At 37.7% G+C, this 24,943-nt stretch overlaps 1 protein-coding gene and 2 pseudogenes across 2 annotated transcripts; 2 read left to right on the top strand and 1 right to left on the bottom strand.

Annotated features, from left to right (window-relative positions):
* Nucleotides 1-1,775: 1,775 nt before the first annotated feature.
* Nucleotides 1,776-2,892, top strand: LOC148923004 (uncharacterized; annotated as a pseudogene).
* A 9,186-nt stretch (nt 2,893-12,078) lies between these two features.
* Nucleotides 12,079-15,068, bottom strand: LOC125205169 (transmembrane 9 superfamily member 7-like; annotated as a pseudogene). Its single transcript, XR_016132708.1, has 8 exons — nt 15,036-15,068; nt 14,749-14,907; nt 14,551-14,659; nt 14,355-14,463; nt 14,148-14,263; nt 13,905-14,058; nt 12,737-13,826; nt 12,079-12,223 (listed from the first exon to the last, which is right to left on the bottom strand). The product of XR_016132708.1 is annotated as a transmembrane 9 superfamily member 7-like (transcript).
* A 689-nt stretch (nt 15,069-15,757) lies between these two features.
* On the top strand, nt 15,758-24,243 carry LOC125205161 (putative disease resistance protein At4g27220). Its single transcript, XM_089060869.1, has 3 exons — nt 15,758-15,771; nt 20,976-22,154; nt 22,306-24,243. Exons 1-3 carry the CDS (start codon nt 15,758-15,760, stop codon nt 24,185-24,187), a joined length of 3,075 nt encoding a protein of 1,024 aa, XP_088916995.1. The 3' UTR covers nt 24,188-24,243.
* The last annotated feature ends 700 nt before the right edge of the window (nt 24,244-24,943 follow it).

Raw genomic sequence — 24,943 nt, 5'->3', positions numbered from 1 at the left:
TGCTGCGGAAGCCCCCTCCGCCCATCATCCTCAAATCCGTAAGATCTCCGGCCCTCAAACTCCCTCCGACCCAAATTAGGGCCGCTGGAGCTGTAATTGGAAAAGCCGTCGCCCAATCCACCGTACTGCATTTCCTCCACCGAGCGCTCCACCAGGTGGTGGAACAGGATCCCGATCCTGATCGGAGGTTAGCTCTAGGACTAGGTTTCGCCGTCGTCTGCCTATTTGCCGTCGGTTGCCAATTGGAGGAAGACTCCGTCGAATTGAGTGAAATGTTGAGAGAGAGAGACGTATTTCATTTTTTTTTTAATTTATGTTTTTTAATGAATATATTTGTTATAATAATTAGGGAATAATTAGTGACTTAAAAATCATAATTAAGATTTTAATATGGTCAAAATTGGGCAAAACGTATTGACTGTTAAAAAATTAACGGAACTATTGACGGAGGACCAAAATGGCCAAATTTCTATATGTGAAGGACCAAAAAATTCAAAAGATAAAGTTTAGGACCAAAAAGATAAAATTGTCATATGTTTAGGACCAATTTTGGCCTTAACTCATTATTCAAACAGCCACGTCACGAAATCAACGTAGTTGACTCGGTCAACACACATTCAAAACTTTATCTCAAATTAGGTCACCAGAAACCAAATAACAATTCTACTCGGAAATAAATTCACGGACTTCACAGCAATTAAAGCATTAAATGCAAAAATTTTAGTGTTCGAAAATTAGGGTTCAAAAAGTGGGGCGTTACAATACCCAAAGTGCACATCGATGATCTTATAACAAGAGATGGAATACAAAATAGAGTAAACTATCAGCATGTAAGGAGTCATCCAAAGCATGCTGAGAATCTATACTGCCAAATAATAAGAACCATCTAATTTTGCACTCGCACGAGCAGGATATAATACAAGCCAAATCGACAAAGAACCATCCATTTTCCGCACAAATTTTAGAGCAAAACTCGATTTAAAGCGTCCAAGGTTCATTATAATAAAAGGAAAAAGCCGAAGCTTGGGTCACACGAGATCAATCAGGAAGTGGATGAAGTGGAGCACATCAAAAGATGAGATTTGAACTTATCCAGCTCTGCTATCACCTCCTCTTCTGGTCGATAAATTAGGTCGATCATCCGCCAAATCTGAACCAGCACCATGCAGAAGATCAGATGGTCTTAGATATGTGATCAAGATCAAGTTCAACTCCGAGAAGCTGATAATCTATGGAAGCTTCGAGATGATGATTGAAGTGAAGACTTGAGCTCAGCTCATACAGCTGGCATTGAGCTGTCACTGAGTTGTCATCCTAGCTGGCATTAGTTAGTTTGTTTTATTAGAGTTTGATCTTTTAGCTTTCACCCAATATATAAGGTGATTTACACACTTGTATTTGTAATTCGATTGACTCAATAAACAAATCAAGTTCTCTCTTTGTTTAGCATGATTATGCTGAAATTACAAACTTGTTATGGTATCAGAGTGGGCCCAAGTCGATGATGGTTTTCTCTTTATCTCTTATCTGTTAGAAATAATAAAGATTTGATTGAGAATCAATTATTCCAATCAAAGATTGATCGAATATATTGTATTGAATAGGGTGATTGATTATAGGAACATACCATGTACACTATATTCTCTATTTAAAGGGAGCAATACTCAATAATAAGATCATCCAATTCCATACAAACCGTATCCTATCTCTCTCTCTTTTTACAATATGTTTTGTGAACCATTTAACATGGTATCAGAGCAGGACTCAGAAAAACTTCATCACTGTCCTTAAACCTTTCCCAACCCTAGCCAAAATCTGCAGAAAAATAATCAGCAGCCATGTCAGAAACCGAAAAAAATATGACCCCATCCCAGTCGGATTGCTCGGCAGATTGCCGAAATCATGAGCAAGAGTTTTGCCATGATGACACCACCAACACCCAAAGAAGAAAACACAAATAACCCACCAGAAAAACCCGTAGCATACAAGATCGATACACAACCTCTCCATATCGGAGGAAACAAATTGAATGGAGAGAATTACTCCATCTGGGTCGTCCTAATGGAGGCGGCGATAAGCGGCAGGGGAATGGTTTCTCACGTGACTGGAGTGCCGCCTCCCCCGCCACGAACCGATCCAACCTTTCCACAATGGCAACAAGCAGATCATTGCGTATTTACATGGCTCACACAGAATATCGAACCACGACTGGTTGGTCGGGTTTCCAAGCAACCAACGGCTAAACACATCTATGATGCATTGGCAATGACATATGGGAGTGGAGGGGACAAACTCCAAATATACGACCTAGAAATTCAAGCAAGCATGGTGAAACAGGGAAGTCAGTCACTAGAAGAAACATGGAGTACTCTACAAGATCTATGGTTGTCAATAGATCAAAAACGACAAAATCCCATGAAATACCCTGAAGATATGGTGATTCACGACCAATTCATCCAAGAACAGAGGTTGTTTCAATTCTTAATTGCAATTGATAGCAAATATGAATCAACCAAGAGAGAAATAGTCAAAATGGAGCCACTTCCCTCGGTTGATCAAGCTTACAACCTGGTCCGGCGAGAGGAGACGCGGTCTCAGGTTCTACAGCCAGGAACCGGAGCCACCACAGATGGTATCGGCGCCGGATTCGCTGTCCGAGGGAGATCGATGCCCAGCCACAGATCTCACGGTGGTTCGCGGGGCGGCAGCAATCGCGGTGGAGGAGGCTGGAATCGACGAAATGATGATGAAGATAAATCGAAATTGGTGTGCTCATACTGCAAACGGAAGAAACACACCAAAGAATCTTGTTTTGAATTAATCGGATATCCAGAGTGGTGGACCTACCAGAGAAGGCAGGAAGCAGTACTGCTGAGCAAGTCCCTGATGTAGTAGAATCCATCGCGGAAAGTGACAATGTTCGGACAAACTCTCCAACGCGGATATCCAATGTAAGTACACACACACCTATGGATACAGTTATAATTCCTACTGACGCCGAGGTTGTAGAAGGGTCTGACAGTGAAACAGGAGATATTGGTGGGGTAGTGGAAGTGGAAGGAGTAGATCCAGATACAGGTAGATACATACTTCCTCCAAGACCAAATAGAGGAGTTCCACCAAAGCGGTATACACCAGAGAAGATTAATAGGAAAGCACGATATTCTGTGGTGAATCTAGTGAAGGGGCACCTATCAGAGATGGCTCAGGCATTTGAAGATGCTTTATATGAAGAAGAGGAAATCCCACAATCATGGGAGGAAGCAATGAGGCACAAGCACTGGAGGGAAGCTATGAAAAAGGAGATAGATGCACTGAATCGGAATCTCACTTGGGAAAAGTGTACAATACCGCGAGGGAAACGACTAGTAGGATGTCGTTGGGTGTTCACTACCAAGAGAAAACCTGATGGGTCGACAGAGAGATATAAAGCCAGGCTCGTAGCAAAAGGGTACACTCAAACGTATGGAGTGGATTACTCAGAAACATTCTCCCCGGTTGCCAAGATGGATACAGTCCGCGTATTACTATCTACAGCAGCAAACAAAGATTGGCCACTACACCAATTTGATGTGACAAACGCCTTTCTTCATGGAGAATTGAGGAAGGAAGAAGAAGTCTACATGGAAGCACCTCCAGGATTTGCCACAGACTTTAAAATGGGAGAAGGGTGTCGCTTGAAGGAGACTCTATATGGGCTTAAACAGTCTCCGAGAGTGTGGTTCGGAAGATTCGCAGGAGCAATGAAGGGATATGGGTATAAGCAGAGCAATTCAGATCATACACTGTTTCTGAAGAAACGAGGTGATAGAATCACCTGCCTGATTATATATGTGGATGATATGATCATTACAGGTGACGACCTCGAGGAGATTGAAAGTCTGATGAAGAACCTGTTTCAAGAATTCGAGATGAAGGATTTGGGAGATCTTAAATACTTTCTTGGCATCGAAGTGCTCAGATCTCCGAAGGGGATATTCCTGAGGCAGAGGAAGTATATTTTAGACATTCTGGCAGAAACTGGCCTACTAGAGTGTGAACCAGCGGACACCCCCATGGCAGTCAACCATGGATTGAAGATCAATGATGGAGCTGAGTTAGCTGACCGACGTCGATACCAACGACTGGTTGGAAAACTCATTTACCTCTCCCACACTAGGCCTGATATTGCTTATGCAGTCGGGATTGTAAGCCAGTTTATGCACAAGCTACATGCAGACCATATGGAGGCAGCACTCAGGATTTGCCGGTACTTGAAAGGGACAACAGGACATGGAGTGATGTTCTCAAAGAATGAACACCTTGAAATCTGTGGTTATACAAATGCTGATTGGGCAGGAAATCCGAACGACAGGAAATCTACAGCTGGTTACTTTACCTTTGTTGGTGGGAATTTGGTGACTTGGAAGAGTAAAAAACAAAAGGTGGTAGCTCTCTCAAGTGCAGAAGCATAGTTCCGTGGAATTAAAAGTGGTTTGACTGAAATTTTGTGGCTCAGAAGGTTAATGAAAGAAATTAACTTCTCACCAAAGAGGAGCCAACTGTACTGCGACAATAAGGCCGCTATCAGCATCTCAGAGAACCCAGTTCAACACGACAGAACTAAGCATGTGGAGGTGGATAGACACTTCATCAAAGAAAACATTGAGAATGGTACTGTCGAGTTTCCTTTTGTTAGATCTGAAGACCAACTGGCTGATATACTGACCAAAGCAGTCAATGCTAGAAGTTTTAAAGAGGCATTATGCAAATTGAGTGTTGGAGATCCCACCATTCAATTTGAGGGGGAGTGTTAGAAATAATAAAGATTTGATTGAGAATCAATTATTCCAATCAAAGATTGATCGAATATATTGTATTGAATAGGGTGATTGATTATAGGAACATACCATGTACACCATACTATATTCTCTATTTAAAGGGAGCAATACTCAATAATAAGATCATCCAATTCCATACAAACCGTATCCTATCTCTCTCTCTTTTTACAATATGTTTTGTGAAACATTTAACATTATCTACCTCACGAGTGGAAGACCGATGTCCTTTCCGGCCCACATCGATGATGGTTCTCTTATCTCTAGCATTGCCTACCCACGTGATGGAAGACCGATGTCCTTTCCGGCCCACACGTGAGGGGGCGTGTTAAAACTCTCTAAATTCTGTCCCACATCGACTTGGTGATGATCCAATCTAATCTATATAAGTGTGGATAACCCTCCTTTTCCCGGTTTGTTTGGACTTTTTTGCTCACTCAAAAATCAGAAGTCCCTACTGTGATGTCTCAGTTCTTCTCCACCATTCTTACTCAGTTCTCAAAGAAGATAAAAATGATGAGAAGTGATAATGCTCCTGAGTTCAACCTTACTTCCCTACTCTCTACATATGGAACTATTTCTCAACACTCCTGTGTAGAAACACCCCAACAAAATGCCAGAGTAGAAAGGAAACATCAACATTTGTTGAATGTTGCAAGGAGCCTCCTTTTTCAATCTCATCTTCCTATGGAATTCTGGGGAGAGTGCATCCTTACAGCTTCTTTCCTCATCAATAGACTTCCCTCATATGTGCTACCTAATAAACTGACACCTTTTCAGCTATTGTTCAACAAACCCCCAACATACTCAAGTCTGAAAGTTTTTGGGTGTCTCTGCTTTGCTTCAACTTTGGATAAAAGCAAAAATAAATTCTCACCAACAGCTATCAAGTGCATATTTATTGGGTATCCCTCTGGATACAAGGGGTATAAAGTCATGGATTTGGAGAACAATAACATTTTCATCAGTAGACATGTTATTTTCCATGAAACTGAGTTTCCTCTTTCACATCAGACACCATCTTCCTTCCCAGATTCTCCTCTTCCTGTTTCAGAAACCACTCTGCCTTACACAGATACAAATCTTTCTCTTCCCCTTCTGCCGCAGCAAAATACTTCCCAACCTAATAACATTGATGATGTATCAATTGCAGCTCCTCACCATTCTGCTTCTGGGAGGGTTATCAAAACACCAACACATCTCACTGATTATATATGTAACTCAGTGGTCTCTACTTCCAAATATCCCATTTCTTCTTATTTTTCTCTTGCCAAGCTGTCTCAGCCTTACCTCAAATTCATCATTCTTCTTTCCATCCTCACTGAGCCTAATTCCTACAAACAAGCAGCACAACATCCTGAGTGGGTATTGGCTATGCAACAGGAGTTACAGGCTCTGATAAGGACAAATACTTGGCTGATCACAGTGTTGCTGGCTATGCAAGAGGAGTTACAGGCTCTGATAAGGACAAATACTTGGCTGATCACAGTGTTGCCTCCAGGCAAGATTCCTATATCTTGCAAATGGGTATACAAGATCAAGTTTAAGGCTGATGCTACAGTAGAGAGATATAAAGCTCGTTTGGTTGCTAAAGGATTCACACAACAAGCTGGAGTAGATTTTCATGACACATTCTCTCCAGTTGCCAAGCTTACTACTGTAAAAATGGTTCTTGCTCTAGCTGCTATACATGGATGGCAGCTTGCTCATCTTGATATTAATAATGCTTTCTTATATGGTGAACTTGATGAAGAAATATACATGACACTGCCACCTGGTTTGGTTGTTCCAGAAGCTCCACCAGAATCTGGAATGCTTGTTTGCAAGCTGAAAAAATCTCTTTATGGCCTCAAGCAAGCTTCTCGGCAATGGTATTTGAAGTTCTCACAAGTTCTGTCTGGTTTTGGCCTATCTCAATCAGCATCAGACCACTCTTATTTCTACAGACATTCCTCTAATGGTTCATATTTTGGAGTTGTCATTTATGTAGATGACATACTTGTTGCATCCAGTGATGATGCTCAGATAACAAGTTTCAAAGAGTTTCTCACTAACCACTTCAAGTACAAGGATCTAGGCACACCTAAATATTTTCTGGGGATTGAAATTGCTAGGAACCACAGTGGTAGTTTCATTTCCCAACACAAGTATGCATTGGATCTGGTTTCTGATGCAGGCCTTCTTGGCTACAAACCCTCTGCTATCCCTATGGATTCATCTAAAACACTGCAACAAGATGAGGGAGAGCCTCTTTCTGATCCTACTGTCCATAGAAGACTGATTGGCCGTCTAGTATATCTCTGCATAACTAGACCTGATATCACCTTTGCAGTGAATAAACTTAGCCAATTCTTGTCCAAGCCTTGTTCAGGGCATATGCTAGCCGGTGAAAAAGTTCTTAAGTATTTGAAAGGCACCCTAGGCCATGGTCTTTTTTACTCAGCTAAGGCAGATCCATCCTTGAGCATTTTCTCTGATGCAGACTGGACATGCTTGTCCAGTCACAAGAAGGAGCATATCTGGTTTCTGCTTATTCTTGGGAAGCTCTCTGATCTCTTGGCGTTCTAAGAAGCAGCACACGGTTTCTAGATCCTCAGCTGAAGCAGAATATAGGGCAATGGCTTTGGCATGCTGTGAAGTAGTTTGGATTGTGGCTTTACTAAAGGATTTTGGTGTTCCTGTGAAGCAGCCTGTTCCCCTTTATTGTGATAATCAGGCAGCGGTTTACATTAGCTCCAATCCAGTGTTTCATGAGCGTACTAAACACATTGAAATTGACTGCCACACAGTTCGAGAAAAGCTACTTGAAGGAGTTATTAAGCCTATACATGTCCACAATCACCTTCAGCTTGCTGATATATTCACCAAGCCTTTGGCACCTTTCATAATCTGTTGGCCAAGATGGATTTTACAACGGTATATAGTCCATCTTGAGGGGGGCTCTTAGATATGTCATCAAGATCAAGTTCAACTCCGAGAAGCTGATAATCTATGGAAGCTTCGAGATGATGATTGAAGTGAAGACTTGAGCTCAGCTCATACAGCTGGCATTGAGCTATCACTGAGTTGTCATCCTAGCTGGCATTAGTTAGTTTGTTTTATTAGAGTTTGATCTTTTAGCTTTCACCCAATATATAAGGTGATTTACACACTTATATTTGTAATTCGATTGACTCAATAAACAATTCAAGTTCTCTCTTTGTTTAGCATGATTATGCTGAAATTACAAACTTGTTAGATGGACGGACAGGTATTCAAATTGCGCTTGTAATGTATAAAGCATGCGCATATATTGCTGAATCGTAATACAAAAAAAACAATCATTGATATAAAACACAAAAAGTGCCAAGAAACTACAGCGTGGTAAATTGCGTCATCAATGTTAATATTTCATAACAGTTGGTGCATCCGAAGCTAAGTAGGCCAAGTGAAGTTTTCATGTGAACTTATGATGAAAATGCAAACTTGATATTACCTGCAGAGTGCCTCCCCCACCCGTCTTTCCTCCATCCTCAGACACGCTAACAATAGTCCACGGATCGATCTGCTGCATTCCACTCAAAATCAACCACCTTGTTGAGGGCAAAGATAGCAATGACATTTTTTGGGAAACTGATGTGAATCAAATAGTAATTTTTATTCCCATAACTTTACATGATTTGTATGGTTTGATGCTTGCAAAAGTATGTTTTATAGTGTAGGAAGCGGAATGGATGGTGAAACGAGACATGGAACGAAGCTTGACAGACTGCCCTGTTTGACAGCTTGTCCAGTCTGCGTCGCGAGTCCAGAATATACTCAAAATGAGCCACCCGGCCGGGTGAATTTCATGCCTAATAATTCACGCGGCCGGGTACGATGACGCAGTAACTGCTGAGTTCCGTTTTTAAATAGTTTTGAGGCAGTTTTTTGGGAATATTCAGGGAGATTGGCACGAAACATTATCAGAGGAAGAGAGGAGGAAGATTGGAGGGCAATCACTCAACTTCCATCACCCTGGAGGAGATTCGCTACCATCCACACATCAATTTCATGAGTTCTATGGTTCTTCTTTATTGTTTGTGGATGTGTAACTAAACTCTACTTTGCTCCTAATTTGTGAAAGATGTGAATTACTTTTGGATTCTATATATGGATTAATATTAATTTATGATCTTTTTCTACGGTGCTTTTTACATTGAATTATAATTCCGGCCTGATTTATTATTCAATCGTGTCTTTTAGCCAATGTCTCTTTAACTTGGTTAAAAGGTGGAAACGTAAATAAAGAGTTTGAGATTTGTATTGTGTCCAGCATATGAATCTTGGATAAGTTGATTTATATGTCGTTACAATAATTGTTGGACATTTACTGTGCTTCCGTAGGAATGTTCAATTGATTTTGTAAATGAATCATGTACGTTGGAAATTAGAAGTTGGATTAGAGCTTACTATGCTTCCGTAGAAGTGATAATCCGATGAGTACAAATTTGATCTTAGTGTTCAGCAAGGTTAAATTCAAGCATCTGCGAACATGTTCATGTTCAGTGTGAGTAGAATGAACGAGATATTTACAACTTTCATTAGATTAATCTTTAATCCATAGGTTTACTGGTCCATTAAGTTAATTTACATCTGGAGCATATTAGGAGCAATGTTCTCACTCTCTTGGTTATATTTTGTATTGTCATTTTTATTTCTTCACTTGTTCTTGTTTCAATTTAGTTTCTCAATCCAAAAATTCCAAAATTTACTTGCTTTCGAATTAGATAACCGTACGCCTCCCTGTGGTTCGACACTCTTTTACTACAACTACATCTGTACTCTTGCAGATTCGGTTGTAATTTTAGAGCTATTTGATATATTTGTGTGTTATTAGTTCATTGATATAAAAGCTCGAAAAATACACATCAGAAACACCAATGCAAAGGAATGGTGATTATACATACACGAACTTGTGACCAGAATGTTTAAAAAATAAGTCAGGGGGATAGCTTGAATCTCCCGATCCAACATCATTTCCTGCCTTCCAGGCAGAAAAATAATAACTAGAACCCAAAAGGTGGGTTGTAATGAGGGTGCAATACCTGGACACAATGCACCGCAGCAGAATAGCCTTCAAAAATACGAACAGCAGGATGGGCTTCGACTCCATACATGTGAACAGTATTATCAGCAGACCTGAAAAGGACATGGGATATCCATCCGCTTGGTCATTGATGCGTGATTAAATGTATTTGGTGGATTGGAAGTAAACATTATATACCCTGTCAAAATCAGATTCACGTCATTGGGATTCCAATCAACACAGTGAAGGTCGGCATTGTGAGCTTTTTCAACCGGTCCGTCGTGAAAAACCAATCATCATAATCGAGTTGAATTTGTCACTATTACTTTTGATCACTCCCTTTCGTCCACAACCAATAGTTCTTTATTCACATTTTGGTCAGTCAACAAAAATTTGGGACACACTTTTTATAATGAAAAAAAAAATATGGCATCCACTTATTAAATTAATATAAGTGAAATAAGACAAATTAAGAGGTGGATATCACAAGGACGAAGGGAGTAAAATTTAATAGATGCAAGTGATCTGACAACACCAATATAATTTGACAACGTCGACATGATTTGACAACACCAAAATTGATCAAAGCCAAAATAACGAATATTACTCCCTCCTTTCCACTTTAGGAGTCCCGTTGAGTTGGACACGGATTTTAAAAAATGTAAAGAAAAATTGGTAAAAAAAGATAGTGGGACGTGAGTCCTACTTTTATATAATTAGTTTTATAATAAAATATGAGTGGAAAAAGGTGAGTGGAATGTGGGGCTTATTAACAATTATGGAAAAAGATAGTTACATCCGATCACAGTCTGTGCAATCTATCTGTAATTTGCTAAAATTTTATGCGCATGTGTAGGCCTGTCAAATTGGGTACCCGCGGATACCCGATCCGAAAATTTCGGGTACCCGATCCCGATTTTTCCTAAATCTAATACCTGATACCCGATCCGAAAATAATTTCGGGTACCCAAATACCCGACTCAGGTATCCAGTCCCGAAAAATCGGGTATCCAATACCGATTTTGGATTTTAATTTTAATTTTGATTTTATATTTTTAACAAAATTAACTATAAACTTTTAGAAATACAAACTTGTAACAGTCGAATTTGATACAAACTTGAATTAGTTCGATGAAGAGAGAAAAACTACTACAAATTTTTAGAAATAAAAAAATCTAAAGTTATAGCATCCATCATTCATCAATAATAAACATCACAATTCATATATTAACCCTAAATTTGACTTAAGAGTGAAAGATTTTGGGACTAGATTTAATTATGTAATTTTTTAAATTATACTCCCTCCGTCCCAAGGAAGATGACCCTTTTCTTGGGCGGCACGGGATTTTATGCAAATTTATTTTGTGTGTTGAGAGAAGAAAGTAAAGTAAGAGAGAAGGAATAAAGTAGAGATAAAGGTGTTTCCATTTTAAGTAATGGGTCATCTTAGTTGGGACAAACTAAAAAAGAAAGTGAGTCATCTTCAATGGAACGGAGGGAGTAGAATAAATACATAATTTATTAAATTTATTTTTTTAAAAAGAATCGAATAATTCGGGTAATTTGGGTATACTCGATCGGGTATCGGGTTATCCGATACCCGATAATTCAAAAATTTTATACCCGAACCCGAACCCGATCCCGAAACCCGAAAAATCGAATATCAGATATCCAAATACCCGATATTTCAGGTTCGGATATCGGGTATCCAATACCCACTATCCATTTTGACACCCCTACGCATGCGCATATGATATTAGCTTAAAAGATAGTAACAACAAATTTTCAAAGTAAAAGCAAGAAACAACGTGAAGGCAAATAAGATTTACTACTAATAACAACACTATATAATTTAAATTATAATGATTAATAAGCTATCTGAGTCTAACTCGAATTGTTTAGACGACCAAGTGAGTCCTTGCGCACGTTCATCTCTTCTTGTTTAGACCAAGATGCAAGCTATCTTTGCTTTGCAAGATTTGGAGATTTGTATGTTTCGATGTGAATGGGAGCAATTATTCATTGCTTCACTTCTCTATGAAATATTTTATGCAAGATGAAAATTTGGTTGATAAAATACTCTCTCCTAGCTTTGAATAAGAACTATTTAATGTGTGGGCATATGTGAGCAGTAAGTCGAGTCGCTGAAATCCGTTCTAGTTACAAACAAATCTTGACTAAATTTCATATTTTTTGGGCAATTTGCAGTTCATTGAAGTAAAGTAGATTACATTCAGAATTACAGAAGTAAAAAACTCACATTTTGTAAAATATACTAGCATACTTCCACTTCACTCAATCTTCGCGGATGAATAGATCATCCGGACGAACCATAAGCAGGCGTAGAAGCCGACTGAGCCTGTTACGGACTCAATTCCCACATCGGTTGTGAGAACAACTAGTGTGGGGTATATAGACTAAATGGGCTCTCTCTCCTAACAGACTAGTCTTTTGGGATGAGTTCTCCTGTTTGGTCTGTATCAATTGGTGCTTTCATTGAGAGCCCAAACGGTTCGGAGTGGTGGCCGGGCAAAGAACTCGCCGTGACCAACGAGTACGTTTGGGACCGACTCGGAGTGGTGACCCACGGAGTGGTGGCCGGGCAAAGAATCTGCCGTGACCAACGTGGCCGTGACCAACGAGAACTCGGAGTGGTGGCCCACGGAGTGGTGGCCTGGCAAAGAACCAGCCGTGACCAACGTGGCCGTGACCAACGAGGACGTTGGCCCTTAAAGGAGGGTCGAATGTTACCGACTCAATTCCCACATCGATTGTGAGAACAACTGGTGTGGGGTATATAGACTAAATGGGCTCTCTCTCCTAACAGGCTAGTCTTTTGGGATGAGTTCTCCTGTTTGGTCTGTATCAGAGCCTGTCACCACGAAGAAAGCACACAACACGATAAATATATACCCTGCATACCAAATCCCACAAACCCGCATTATGATCTCCCATTTGGCGAACATGTAGAAAACTGAGTAGACAAAAAGGTATAATGCAGGGGAGCCACCATTCAAGAAGGCTCTCCACCACCACTTGTAGTCTACACTGCACAACTGCAGATAACAGAAGACCACTGCTATCTCCGCGCACAATATCATCAAGACAACAAAGATTTCTAAGAGGAATCCGAATATAAAACACAACTGGTTCATCCATAGGTAGGTCAGAATGAACCGAACCTCAATGAGAACCGATACAAATGGAAGAATGCCTGCCATCAGTATAGAAAAGATGGGTCTGAGGTACCATGGCTGTTTAGGAATCTTTCTTGGGATTTTACAGGTTTCTACCGGAGCTTCAATGGCAGTATTTCTGTTACCAAAATATCCACCAAGAAACACTAATGGACCTGAAACTCCAAACCACAGAATCGAAAGTGCAAGCACTGTTCCAAAGGTTATGTCCGAAGATAACATTACACCACAAATGAGAGTTCTCACTGCAAAGAACACTGGGAGAACAATGCCGGGGAGGAGGAGGGCTGTTTTCAAGGCACTCCTCTTCCAGTCTGTGGTCTTGAACATTCTGCGGAGACGGGAAGAGGAATAGCCACCAAAGAAGCTCATGAGAAGCCATAACAAAACCATGGCAGTCATGAGCAGCCCACGGTTGAAATGGTAGAGGAAGCCTAGCAGAGCAAAGATCATTGTTGCAAGTGTCATCCCAAGCATCTGAAGTTCGGATCCTGCACAGATACACCACTTCCAAATTCTAAGGCTGTCTGAAAACATCTCCATGGACCAGCTTCCACCCTGTTTCTTCACGAGCTTCGTCTTTGCTTTCCAGTTGATCATAGCTTGCAATGCCCTTAAGCAGAGTCCGTATCATGATCGTTGCCACTGTGCAACAGAGGAACAGCATGATCAACAAGGAGTTTGCAATTGAGAACCAGTGGATTTGTCCATCATAGATTGCAAGAGGTAGGCATCCCACCTTGATGCCCACTCGATCTCACTCTACTGCACCAGAGATTTGTTGTAGGACCATATGGAAGAAATGAAACTATCCAAAAAACGCGAGAAAAGAAAGGGAGATACCTTGTAGACAACATCATATGAAAATATGATATCTGCGCCTGCATAAACTTCCTGTAGAGAAACACCCCCCTTATCAAACATGTATCTGGTGCTGTTGTTGCATGTCGACACGTTCTATCTATTAGTATAATCCCACTGGACCTCGTGCTTAATGCTGAAGGAAAAAAGCAATGCATCAAATCCTGAAGGAATGAAATAATAACACTCTTTGAACAAATCCTACAACACAATTAAAGAGGTAACCTGTTAGGAGTAACTTCAAACCCCACAATTCTAGTAGAATTCGCTTCTTCATCTCTATGATACATCACTTTGAAACTTAGGTGATTAGTGATATAATATGAATACACTTCATTAGTCTGCAAAAGAAGGTAAACTCATACACACATTTGGCAGTTGAATGATATCACGAATAAAGGAGTTTTCAAGAAAAGCAACAAAGATACTAACCCCTGCATATAATGCCTTGAATCCAACTTCAAAACCATGCTGGTAGACAGTTGATCGACTTCCATCTAGATTTTTCCTACGTACAACTACAGGAAGGTCGTCTAGAATCCTGCATAAACATTTGTTCGCAGTGGTTTTAATTCACATCAAATATTTATAGCACATAACAAAAAAGGCAACATAGATTGGTTCCTACATATATGCTCTGTAATCGTCATCGAATTTTTACTTAAAACCTTCGCATCTTGAGCACTAAGGACAATTCTGCAAGTCACTGTGTAGGGTTGCTCCTCTCTCATACGAAACTAATAACATCCCAAGCTCCATTCAGAAAATATTGACAATAATGCAATAAAAGATAAAATAAAGAAGGGAAGTAGTGACAGATTGTAACTGTATAAATAGAAGTACGGTCACCACGAAGAACTTGTCCATAGTTTTGAGCAGCGTCTCTGATTGTCGGCGGCTTGCAGTTTTTCAAGTAGTAGTAGTCATATGGAAACGGTATCTTTGCAGATAACAGCTTGTTCACTTTCACTTGAAGTTCATCACCCTGTTAAGAATGCACAAACTTTACAAACACAAAAGTTGCATAAAGCTAAATAAGTGAATTCATTAAGCAAAAACCACTAGAAGAAAAAGTTGGTGACAAATCAGCCATTTTTTATTAGCTGATCACACATGTATGAGATCATTGTATCTTCCAAATCTCATTGCCCTTTCTATTCTAGTCCTTATTAGATATGGGCCACTCACCCCTTAAAAGTCCTTATTAGATATGGGTCACTCACCCCTAAAAAGGCCTTATAAGGGGAGGGTTATCCATACTTTTATAGGTGAGCTAGGATCGTTACTAAGCCGATGTGGAACAAGATATTAGAATTTTAACATTATTAGATTTGAAAAATAAAATGTAATTAGGTTTTAGTTTAGCCTTTATTTCCAGCGTATATATAAGGTATTCTATTGTAAATTGTAGTCAACCCTTCCAAAATGTAGTCAATAAAGATATTTTCTCCTTCTCTCTTCTTTCTTCCGTGATTGACGGTTTATGCATTTTCTCTATCCTCCTTTAATGGAGGTTTCTCTATTCCTATTCAATTCTCAATATTTTATCGCCCTCTATACAGTATATAATTAAAGTACCAATTAATTGTTCTTTATTAGGAGTAATTTGTAACCTCCACATTTATGATTCCTTTTCAATAAATTTATCTATAAATATGTACCATTTGCAAGATTTTATTTCACTTCTTCATTGTCTCCTCTCTCCGTCACAAATTTTAGGAAAAAATAAAAATTTGATTACATCAGGGAATTCACATTCCTTAACGATCTACAGCTTAATAATACTTCATCAGTTATTCGAGTGCGGTGCTTGCATGTTTATGAATTCACTAAACATGGACAAACCAATGTAATCTCCTTGAAATATGTGTTCCATGATCAGATGCTATACGTTCATTGCTTAGCTTATTACTACTTTTTTAGAAATTTATCTAAAACTAAAATCATCCACTATTTATTTTTCCATGTAGGGAACAAGGATCCAAGGCACAGTTCCAAGAAATTTTTAGAATACTTTCATCTTTCTGTCTATAAATATGTATATTTGCTAGCTTATAATTTATTCTTCATTCTATTGTCCCATTGCATCACGAATTCTCTGCAAAAAGAAGAATATTTATCAGTATGATTATTACTCTCTATCTATAGTAGTATGTGAGATTATTTTGTTTCAGTGATGTTAGTTCATATTTATGTTTTTTCTTAATGTTAGTTTGTTTTAGTTTTGTTTGTTTTGTTTTAATTTTTCCGTCCATGATATAATAATCTTTATTTTTCAAATATAGAAATCATATAAGCTTCTAACTATCTATAATATTTTGAATATACAACTTTACACATGCGAAAACAAATGTGATAGTTTATGATATTCGTCTTTTTTTCTTCCTTTCGTCATTTTGTTGCTTTAGTATTTTCTTTGCATGAAAACTATGGAGTGACGAAGTTATATGCATGAATAATTTATTTGGGAATTAAGGGGCAAAATAAGACTGAGAAGAGTAAACGGGATATTGGAGTGTTTGTTTTATTATTATTTTTTCTTTATTTTGCTATCTTATTATTGTACAATTAAGGTTGTTCACATATAAGTTTTTTATGTCTTACGAACTATTATTTTATTGTTCTAATGTTTATATGTGTGGTGTTTTTTTATTTGTTTTGTACATCGTTTTATCTTTTTATGATGATATTATTGTCTTTTTAGTTGTATATTTAATATTTTATATTAATTTAATATTGATAGTATTTTAGCATTGAAGTATGTATTTGTAACGATGATATTTTTCTTCGCTGTAGAGACCTAAAAGTGTCGTACTTAACAAATATACTATTTTCATATTGGTTTAATTTAATTTTATATCTATAATTATTTAACATATTGTCACTATATAGTACTATATTTTTTTATTTTATTAATTTTATTTACAAGGTTTAATTAATAGAACAAAACATTATGTGTCGCGCATAGCGCGTGGGCTAACACTAATACAATATAAAATACCAGCTCATAATTAAGAATACTTGTTGTTGTGAATTATGAAAATACTCAGTTTCACATTTAAGAATATTCGAGTTGTGCTTATAGCTGAGTATACAATTGGTGCTTGCACTCGTTACCCTAATGAGCACTATATCATTTTAGAGCACAATTGCACTCTTAAAAAATGGCACCAAAGGTGATGATCGCTACACTTATTTATTCAGGGGAAGTTGACTAATAAAAACTAATGCTTTCAAATTTGCAGTTGATAGTGGAAAATCAAATACAAAGGAGGTAAATACAATTAAGAAAAACTATTAAATTATCTTTCATTTGAACATCAAATTTTGGTAAGCGCAATTTTAATTCATCCGGCAGTTTCTATTTTCAAATATAAAAATTGATTATGAATTACTACATCCGTCCCCCAAATTTTGACACAGTTTACCATTTCGATCCATCCCTAAAACTTTGACACACTTTACTTTTACCATTTTTGATAGTGGACCCCATATTCCACTAACTCATTTCTACTCACATTTTATTATAAAACTAATTGTTACTTTAAAGTAGGACCCACATCCCACCAACTTTTTTAAATCACTTTCCATTACATATTTTAAAACCTGTGTCAGGTCAAAGTGTGTCAAAATTTGAGGAATCGAGGTAGTAATTGTCACGATTAAATTGTAAACGGTTATATTACGAGTCAAATATAATTCATAACCTGATCAATGAGTTGACAATGGTAAATTAATAGCATTCATAAACTAATCAACGCTGGAAATTCATTCAAAACCACTATATACGTTTTTTTTTCAATAATGCTCATGATTGTACATTTATTATAATAATAATAATAATAATTGCATAGGTCATAAGAAACACAAGTTTTTTATATTTGTTAACTCCCAAAATAGGAGGACTTCTCAATACTCTATGTCTATAAATTTGTAGCCATGCATAAGATTACAATTCATTTCTTCATTGTCTTCTCTTATTGCATTATAACTTTTCAGCAAAGTTAGAATTTATTGAAACTATAGAATTCTACTTCCTAAACTGTCTATAGCCTAGCAATACTTGTTCAGTCATTCGGGTCTGATGCGTGCGTATTTTTGAATTCATGAAACATGGAGACAAATCTAATGTAATCTCCCTGGAATGTGTTTTCCACGACCGTGTGGTATGAGTATCGTTTCTTATCTTATTAGTATTTTTTAGATATTTATCTAGAACCATTCTTTGTTTATTTTTTCCATACAAGGCACTAGGATTCAAGGCACATTTCCCCCCATTTACAAATAAGTTTCGTGACCACGTTAAGGAATGTTCAATTGTTACTATTTGCCATTTTTTTGTAGAAGAAGTAGAGTACATACTCCTTTTTCAGATTATAAGTTCTAAATTATTATGTGCTCCAAAACACAAATATCTGAAGTCATCGACCCCAAATTTCCAAGATTTATTGTTTAACACAATTGATCTAATCAAGCAAATAAAAAAAATAGGTTAAGAGCCACAATACCTTTTTAGTACTACTGCTTTGCATTTACATTATTATTATTTGTGTATTAATATTGACTCGGATTGTATCTTTGTTGATATAATTGTTATGATTATTTTGACCCCGACAAGGTCATTACACAATATAATTCTCGATCGTGAAGGATTGAATATTTTAGTTTGTAATATAGATAGTGATGGTACCTGTGATTTTTCTATTAATGTTGTTTAAAAAGAAGTTTTACAAAATGTATAATGGAATATTAAATTGTAATTGTGTTAACTTTTGTTAATGTTTGATTTTGTTTATGTTTGTGTGTAGTTTACTAATTTTTTTATATTATCACGTTAATTGTTTATATTTTGATTATGTGTTTGTTTACCATATAAATGTAAATGTGTTTCAATTAAATTTGTTCACAACTTATAAAAAATTACCACAAGAGAAATAAAATGAGTCGTGTAACGCAGAGTGTGACACTATAAAATACCAGCTCATAATTAAGAATACTTGTTGTTGTGAATTATGAAAATACTCAGTTTCACATTTAAGAATATTCGAGTTGTGCTTATAGCTGAGTATCATTCTGTTAGCACAATTGGTGCTTGTACTCGGTACCCTAATGAGCACTATATCATTTTAGAGCACAATTGCACTCTTAAAAAATGGCACCAAAGGTGATGATCGCTACACTTATTTATTGAGGGGAAATTGACTAATAAAACCTAATGCTTTCAAATTTGCAGTTGATAGTGGAAAATCAAAATACAAACATAAGGAAATCAAATACAAACATAAGGCATGGAAGGATTCCTTCAATCCCTCTTCCACATTTCAATTTATTATCTTTGTCATAGGAGTATATGTTGGGACGCCATTTACACTTTACTAACCTAGCGTACAAAATATGAAATAATGATGAAATTTTTATGTAAATATAAGATAATGATATACTTATTGTACGAATATAAAATAATAATCAAACTTATTGTACTCTAGCTAGGTAAAGAAAGGAAAATATATTAGATGAAATGTGTATAAATTCTTTTATATGATTTGTGTAAACTTCAAACTTTTTATATTAATATAAATATTAAGATAAAATATTTTATGCTTCTTCTGTTCCATAAAAAGTATTTGCAGGGACAACATGAGTTTTAATGCATAATTGGTGAATTTTGCGAGAGATATACACAAAAAGTTGTTAGAATATGTCGATGGAGAATGAAAGTCCACCATACTAAAAATAAAATAAACTTTTTTTTATTAAATTACGTATCTATTTTTATGGAACCTGGGAAATACTATGCAATTTATGTAATTACCCTAATAAAGTACCATTACTTTTGGAGAATTGCAAAACAGCTAGACAGAGTGAAGTCAATTTCATATACTACTATTGTATAGTAATTTGTTAATCTCTCTTTCCTGCATGTTTGATTCGATTCAAGTAACGTCAAGTCCACTTCTTGCCTGATTTATCCCTCTCTAGCTTCTTCCTTTCTGCTTCCTTTATGAACGATCATATCTATACATATTGGGAGTCTCTCTTTCTATATTAACAAATCTATTCAATCTAATTTCTAGCGGTTAAACATCTCTGAGGTAACAATTCTATGCAACAAGAATAATGTTTCTTTCGGACATGAATTTAAGTGGTATTTTTATATCAAACACGAGTTTAAGAAAAATATTGTGTAATGAGTGATATATAAAAATCTAATTTTAAATGCAGAGAAAATAAAGTCGAAATATAGGTTTTGTTTAAAAACTACTCCTTCGTCCACGAAAAATAGACGTATTTTATCATTTTGGGGTGTCCACGAAAAATGGTGTCATTTTAAAAATGAAATTTTCTTTTACACTTTATCTAAATTTTCTTCTTCTCTCTTATTCATCTTCTACTCTATCTATTTTCTCTCTTACTTAACTATTTTATACTCGTGTTATCAAACTATTTTTTTGGTCGAGTAAATCATTTGCAAGTACAATGTGACTTTCTCGGTTGGTTCTTCAAACATGCCTGATCAATTAACATCTTGTGAATAAACCACCTATCGCTCCTTCCTTTTTGTACGATCATATTTACATCTTGTGATTATCTCTTTGTCGATCTACAAATCTATTGTATCTCAAGGTAACCCATTCACATCTCTCATGAAACAATTTTCATACTCATGTGAATCAATCTTTCACTCATATTTACATGTTTTGATTCTCTCTTTGTAGATCTACAAATCTATTCAACCTCCTCAGGTGACAATTCTCATACTCCTACTAATTTACATATCTGCTTTTATTTGTGTGAGTATTTTACAAGATCTTGCAAATATTACCATGTCCACAAGCTTTCGGGAAATGGAAGGTTTAATTTCTTGTATTTATAAAATGAAGGAAAATTTGAATAATAATATGTACTAGAGTCAACTCTAACATCTTGCTTATAGATTGCTAGCGCTTAGTATTATGTTCACATATTCAACATATATTGTATTTCTACTTTATTCATTAATTGCAATTTCATTTTCGGACTGAATAGATGATCGCATGAAAAGTGAGATTTTAGCTATTTTTCACATCAAATAATTGTTGTTTTTTGTTTATGTTTTTACTCTGGAAAGGGCAAAGTGGTGAAAATGGCAAGCTGGTTTTTCGAGCCGATTATGTCAAAGGTGGGGGAAATAATATCGGGTGATGCATACAACACTGTGAAAAATATAATCAACTTTGAGCCCAATCGAAAAGATCTGCAGAAAAATTTGAATGCATTGTGTGCTAAGGCATCTGATGTTGAGGAAAAAATCAGGAACTCAGAGCGTTCAGGTCGAAAGAAAAGGAAACGTGAAGTTGAGGAGTGGTTGGAAGAAGTGAGGTCCATTGAAAATCAAGTTGTTGAGTTAAGGACTCGAGTGGAATTGGAAGGATTTACTATCAGATTAACGGATGGAGAGTTACCAGCTAAACTAAATGTTGAGGTTGACAAGCTTGTTGAGCAAAGTCGGGATTTTGGTGAACTTGTCCTTGATGTTTGTGGAAGTAGGGGAGATAAGTTGTTGACAAATGAGATGGTTGGTGAAGCTTTTAATAAAAATTTGGAAAAGATTTTGAAACATTTGGAGAGTGAGCAAGTGTGGAGAATTGGTGTTTATGGCATGGGTGGTGTGGGCAAAACGACACTGGCAAAGCACATTAACAATCGACTCCTCCAACAATCTCAGGGACGTGTGATTTGGGTTACAGTCTCTCAAGAATTTAGTGTTACGACTTTACAAGATAAAATTGCTCGTTTTATAAGTTTGGACTTTGGGGGTGAGGATAATGAAGAGTTGAGGGCGGGGAGACTCCATACAACTTTGTCTCAGATGAAGAATTCAGTGCTGATATTAGACGATGTCTGGGAAAATATCGATTTATTAAAGGTTGGATGTCCCATTTCTGTTGAGTGTTGTAGGCTGTTTATAACTACTCGCTCCTTAGAAGTGTGTCGTCAAATTTCTTGCCAAAAATTGATTCCAGTGCAAACTCTACATCGTCACGAGGCATGGAAATTGTTTAATGAAACGCTACGAAATGAGATAGAACTTGATTCTTCGGCAGAAGAGATTGCGAGATCTGTGGTGGAATTGTGTGGTGGTCTGCCCCTAGCAATTGTTACAGTGGCTGGAAGCATGAGGGGCGAGAGAGCCATTCACACATGGAGAAATGCTTATGAAGAACTAACAGAACGTGTTTCAGGGAAAGCTGGCTCAACTATATATAGGTTATGATGTTTATGACGTATTGAGGGGCGAGAGAGCCATTCACACATGAGGGGCGAGAACTAACAGAACTAACAGAACTAACAGAACTAACAAAGCATGAGGGGCGAGAGAGCCATTCACACATGGAGACGTATTGCAAAATGCTTATGATGTTTATGACGTATTGAGATATAGTTTTGATCGGTTGGAAAGGAACCGTCATGGTCAGACTAATGAACTCAGTACATTGCAACATTGTTTCCTCCATTGTGCGTTATATCCTGAAGATGAAGAAATAGAGAGAGAGGCTTTGGTTAGAGAGTTCATTTCAGGAGGGTTGGTGGATGAAAGAAAGACAAGGAGAATGCAAGTTGAGCAAGGACATTCCATATTGGATAAATTAGTGAATGTATGCTTATTGGAAAGTTGTGTTGTTCCCGGGAGGTTTGATCCTACGGAATGTGTGAAGATGCATGATCTTGTAAGAGGTATGGCATTGAAGATATGTGAGGGGAAATATATGGTAAGAGGATCTGGAAAATGGGCAAAGGATCTGGAGAAGGTGTCCTTAATGAAAGGTGGCATAATGAGAATTGAAGGAGGATTATCTCCCGATTGTCCTAAGCTCTCAACATTGATTTTACGGGATAATGCTTGTTTGGAATTTATTCCAGATTCATTCTTTTCTAAAATGCAAGGACTAAGCACTCTTGATTTGAGCCAGACTAGCATAAAAATGCTGCCAAACTCAATCTGTGCCATGAAGAGCCTCAAGGCATTGCTCCTTAAGTCGTGTCGGAGGATAAAAGATGTGCCGTACTTGGGAGAGATGAAAGAACTCAGGGAGTTAAACATCTCGCATACAGCTATCAAGGAAGTTCCTGGAGGAGTTGGAGAATTATTCAATCTCAAATTCCTTGCACTGAATGTGCGTAACCTAAAGATGCTTCCAAAAGGATTGTTTCTTAAACTTGGGAATCTACAGCACTTAGAATTACCACTCCGTATGCAAGTAGTAATTGAAGAAATTGAGAATCTGAATCTGTTAGAGGAGGTTAGTGGAAGATTCAAAAATGTTAATGAATTTAATTCTCTTATTACAAGTTGGGGAAGTCGGGTGCATGACACTTGCTACACAATAGTAGTGGGAACGTATCATAGAAGTTTCTATGCACGAAGAGGAGAATATTATAATCCACAGTTGCTGTTGTCCGCATGCAACCTTGTAGATGAGAGAGTATTAGCAGAGGGAATTGTGCATCTAACAATCAGTAAACCTGAAAGTCCGAGCATATACTCTGTGGAAGGATTGAAAGGGTTGATCGAAAAGCCGGAAATAGGAGCGTTATCTACATTTGTACAACCTAAGTTTTCCTCTCTGACAATGCTAAGAATTGAAAAGTGTAACAAAAGCAAGATGAGGATACCACTATCTGGAGTTCTGAACATTGAAGTTATTGATATCAGCAAGTGTGAAGAAATAGAAGAGATATTCGAAGATGAAGGAACAAGTTCTCTCACCCTCCCTAAATTAAAAATCTTGTGGTTAGATGAGCTGCCAAGACTGAGGAAGGTGGGGATACAACTATCTGGTGTTCCCAGCATTCAAGTTATCTCTGTGAGAAAGTGTGGAGAAATAAAAGAGATATTCGGAGATAAAGGAACAGGTTCCCTCACCCTATCTAAACTAAAATACATACAGTTAGATGAGCTGCCAAAACTGAGGAAGGTGGGGATACTACTATCAGGAGTTCCCAACCTCGAAGATATTTATGTGAGAACGTGTGGAGAAATAGAAGAGATATTCGGAGATGAAGGTTCAAGTTCCCCCACCCTCCCTGAATTAAAACAGTTGGATTTGCAACAGCTTCCAAAACTGAAGAGTCTATGCAAGGGAACAAATGCCATCATTTGCAACTCTATAAAAGATATCTTCATAAAAAAGTGCCCAAGATTGATGAGCAAACTTCCTGTGGTTGTGGATTCGGCAGTGCCTCGACGATGTCAGATAATGGTAGCGGCAGTTGGTGGCGGGTGAGGAACTCTTTGAGCTCTTTCGCGATGTTGGGTTTCGAAAGATCGATGATCCGTAGCCCAAGATATCTTTCTCCATCTGGGCCAGCTTCTTCGGCGAGGATTCGATCTCCCTGAGAATTAGGCTCACTTTCTTTGAGATCAGAGAGATATTCTTGGGGTAGTGGTGACGGTGGAGAGATGTGGGGTGGTATGTGAAAGCGTAGAGAGCGTATAGATTTGTGGTGATGACTGAGAAAAGGATGAGGAGATTGTTATAAACTCGACTACACCAATCGACGGCACCACAGTCAGGTAGGCAACAGCACCTTAGAGAGAGGAGGATCGAGAACCTGAAGTAGAGCTCGCTAACACGCCCCCTCAAACCGAGAGCCGATTGCGAGATTACAACAAGTTTCTCTCGTAGTCGGATGAAGGTTTTTCGGGCCAACGGTTTTGTTAAAATATCTGCAACCTGATCCACTGTCAGGACGTGCTGGAGTTCAATTTCTTTGGCCAAGACTTTATCACGAACAAAATGAATATCAATCTCAATGTGCTTTGTTCTAGCATGTAGAATTGGATTTGATGCCAGTGCCATAGCACTTTGATTATCCACCCAGACCATAGCTGATTCATCTTTCTTGATTTTAAGCTCTCCAAGAAGAGATTGCATCCATGTTACTTAAACAGCATGGGCTAAGCTTCGATACTCAGCTTCAGTACTTGATCGAGCAACAACTGATTATTTCTTCGCACACCACGCCACCAAGTTGCTGCT

This window comes from Salvia hispanica, chromosome 6 (genome assembly GCF_029641045.1).
Source record: "Salvia hispanica isolate PSC_SH4W2 chromosome 6, Shi_PSC_v1, whole genome shotgun sequence".
Lineage (NCBI taxonomy): Eukaryota > Viridiplantae > Streptophyta > Magnoliopsida > Lamiales > Lamiaceae > Salvia > Salvia hispanica.
Note: the sequence above shows the minus strand (reverse complement) of the source record. Positions and strands in the feature narration are given on the sequence as shown.

Bases quoted from the DNA above. Each gene is read 5' to 3' on its own strand.
- LOC125205161 (XM_089060869.1), top strand. The intron at 22,155-22,305 runs CTCAACTATATA...TGGAGACGTATT, and splicing joins CGTGTTTCAGGGAAAGCTGG to GCAAAATGCTTATGATGTTT.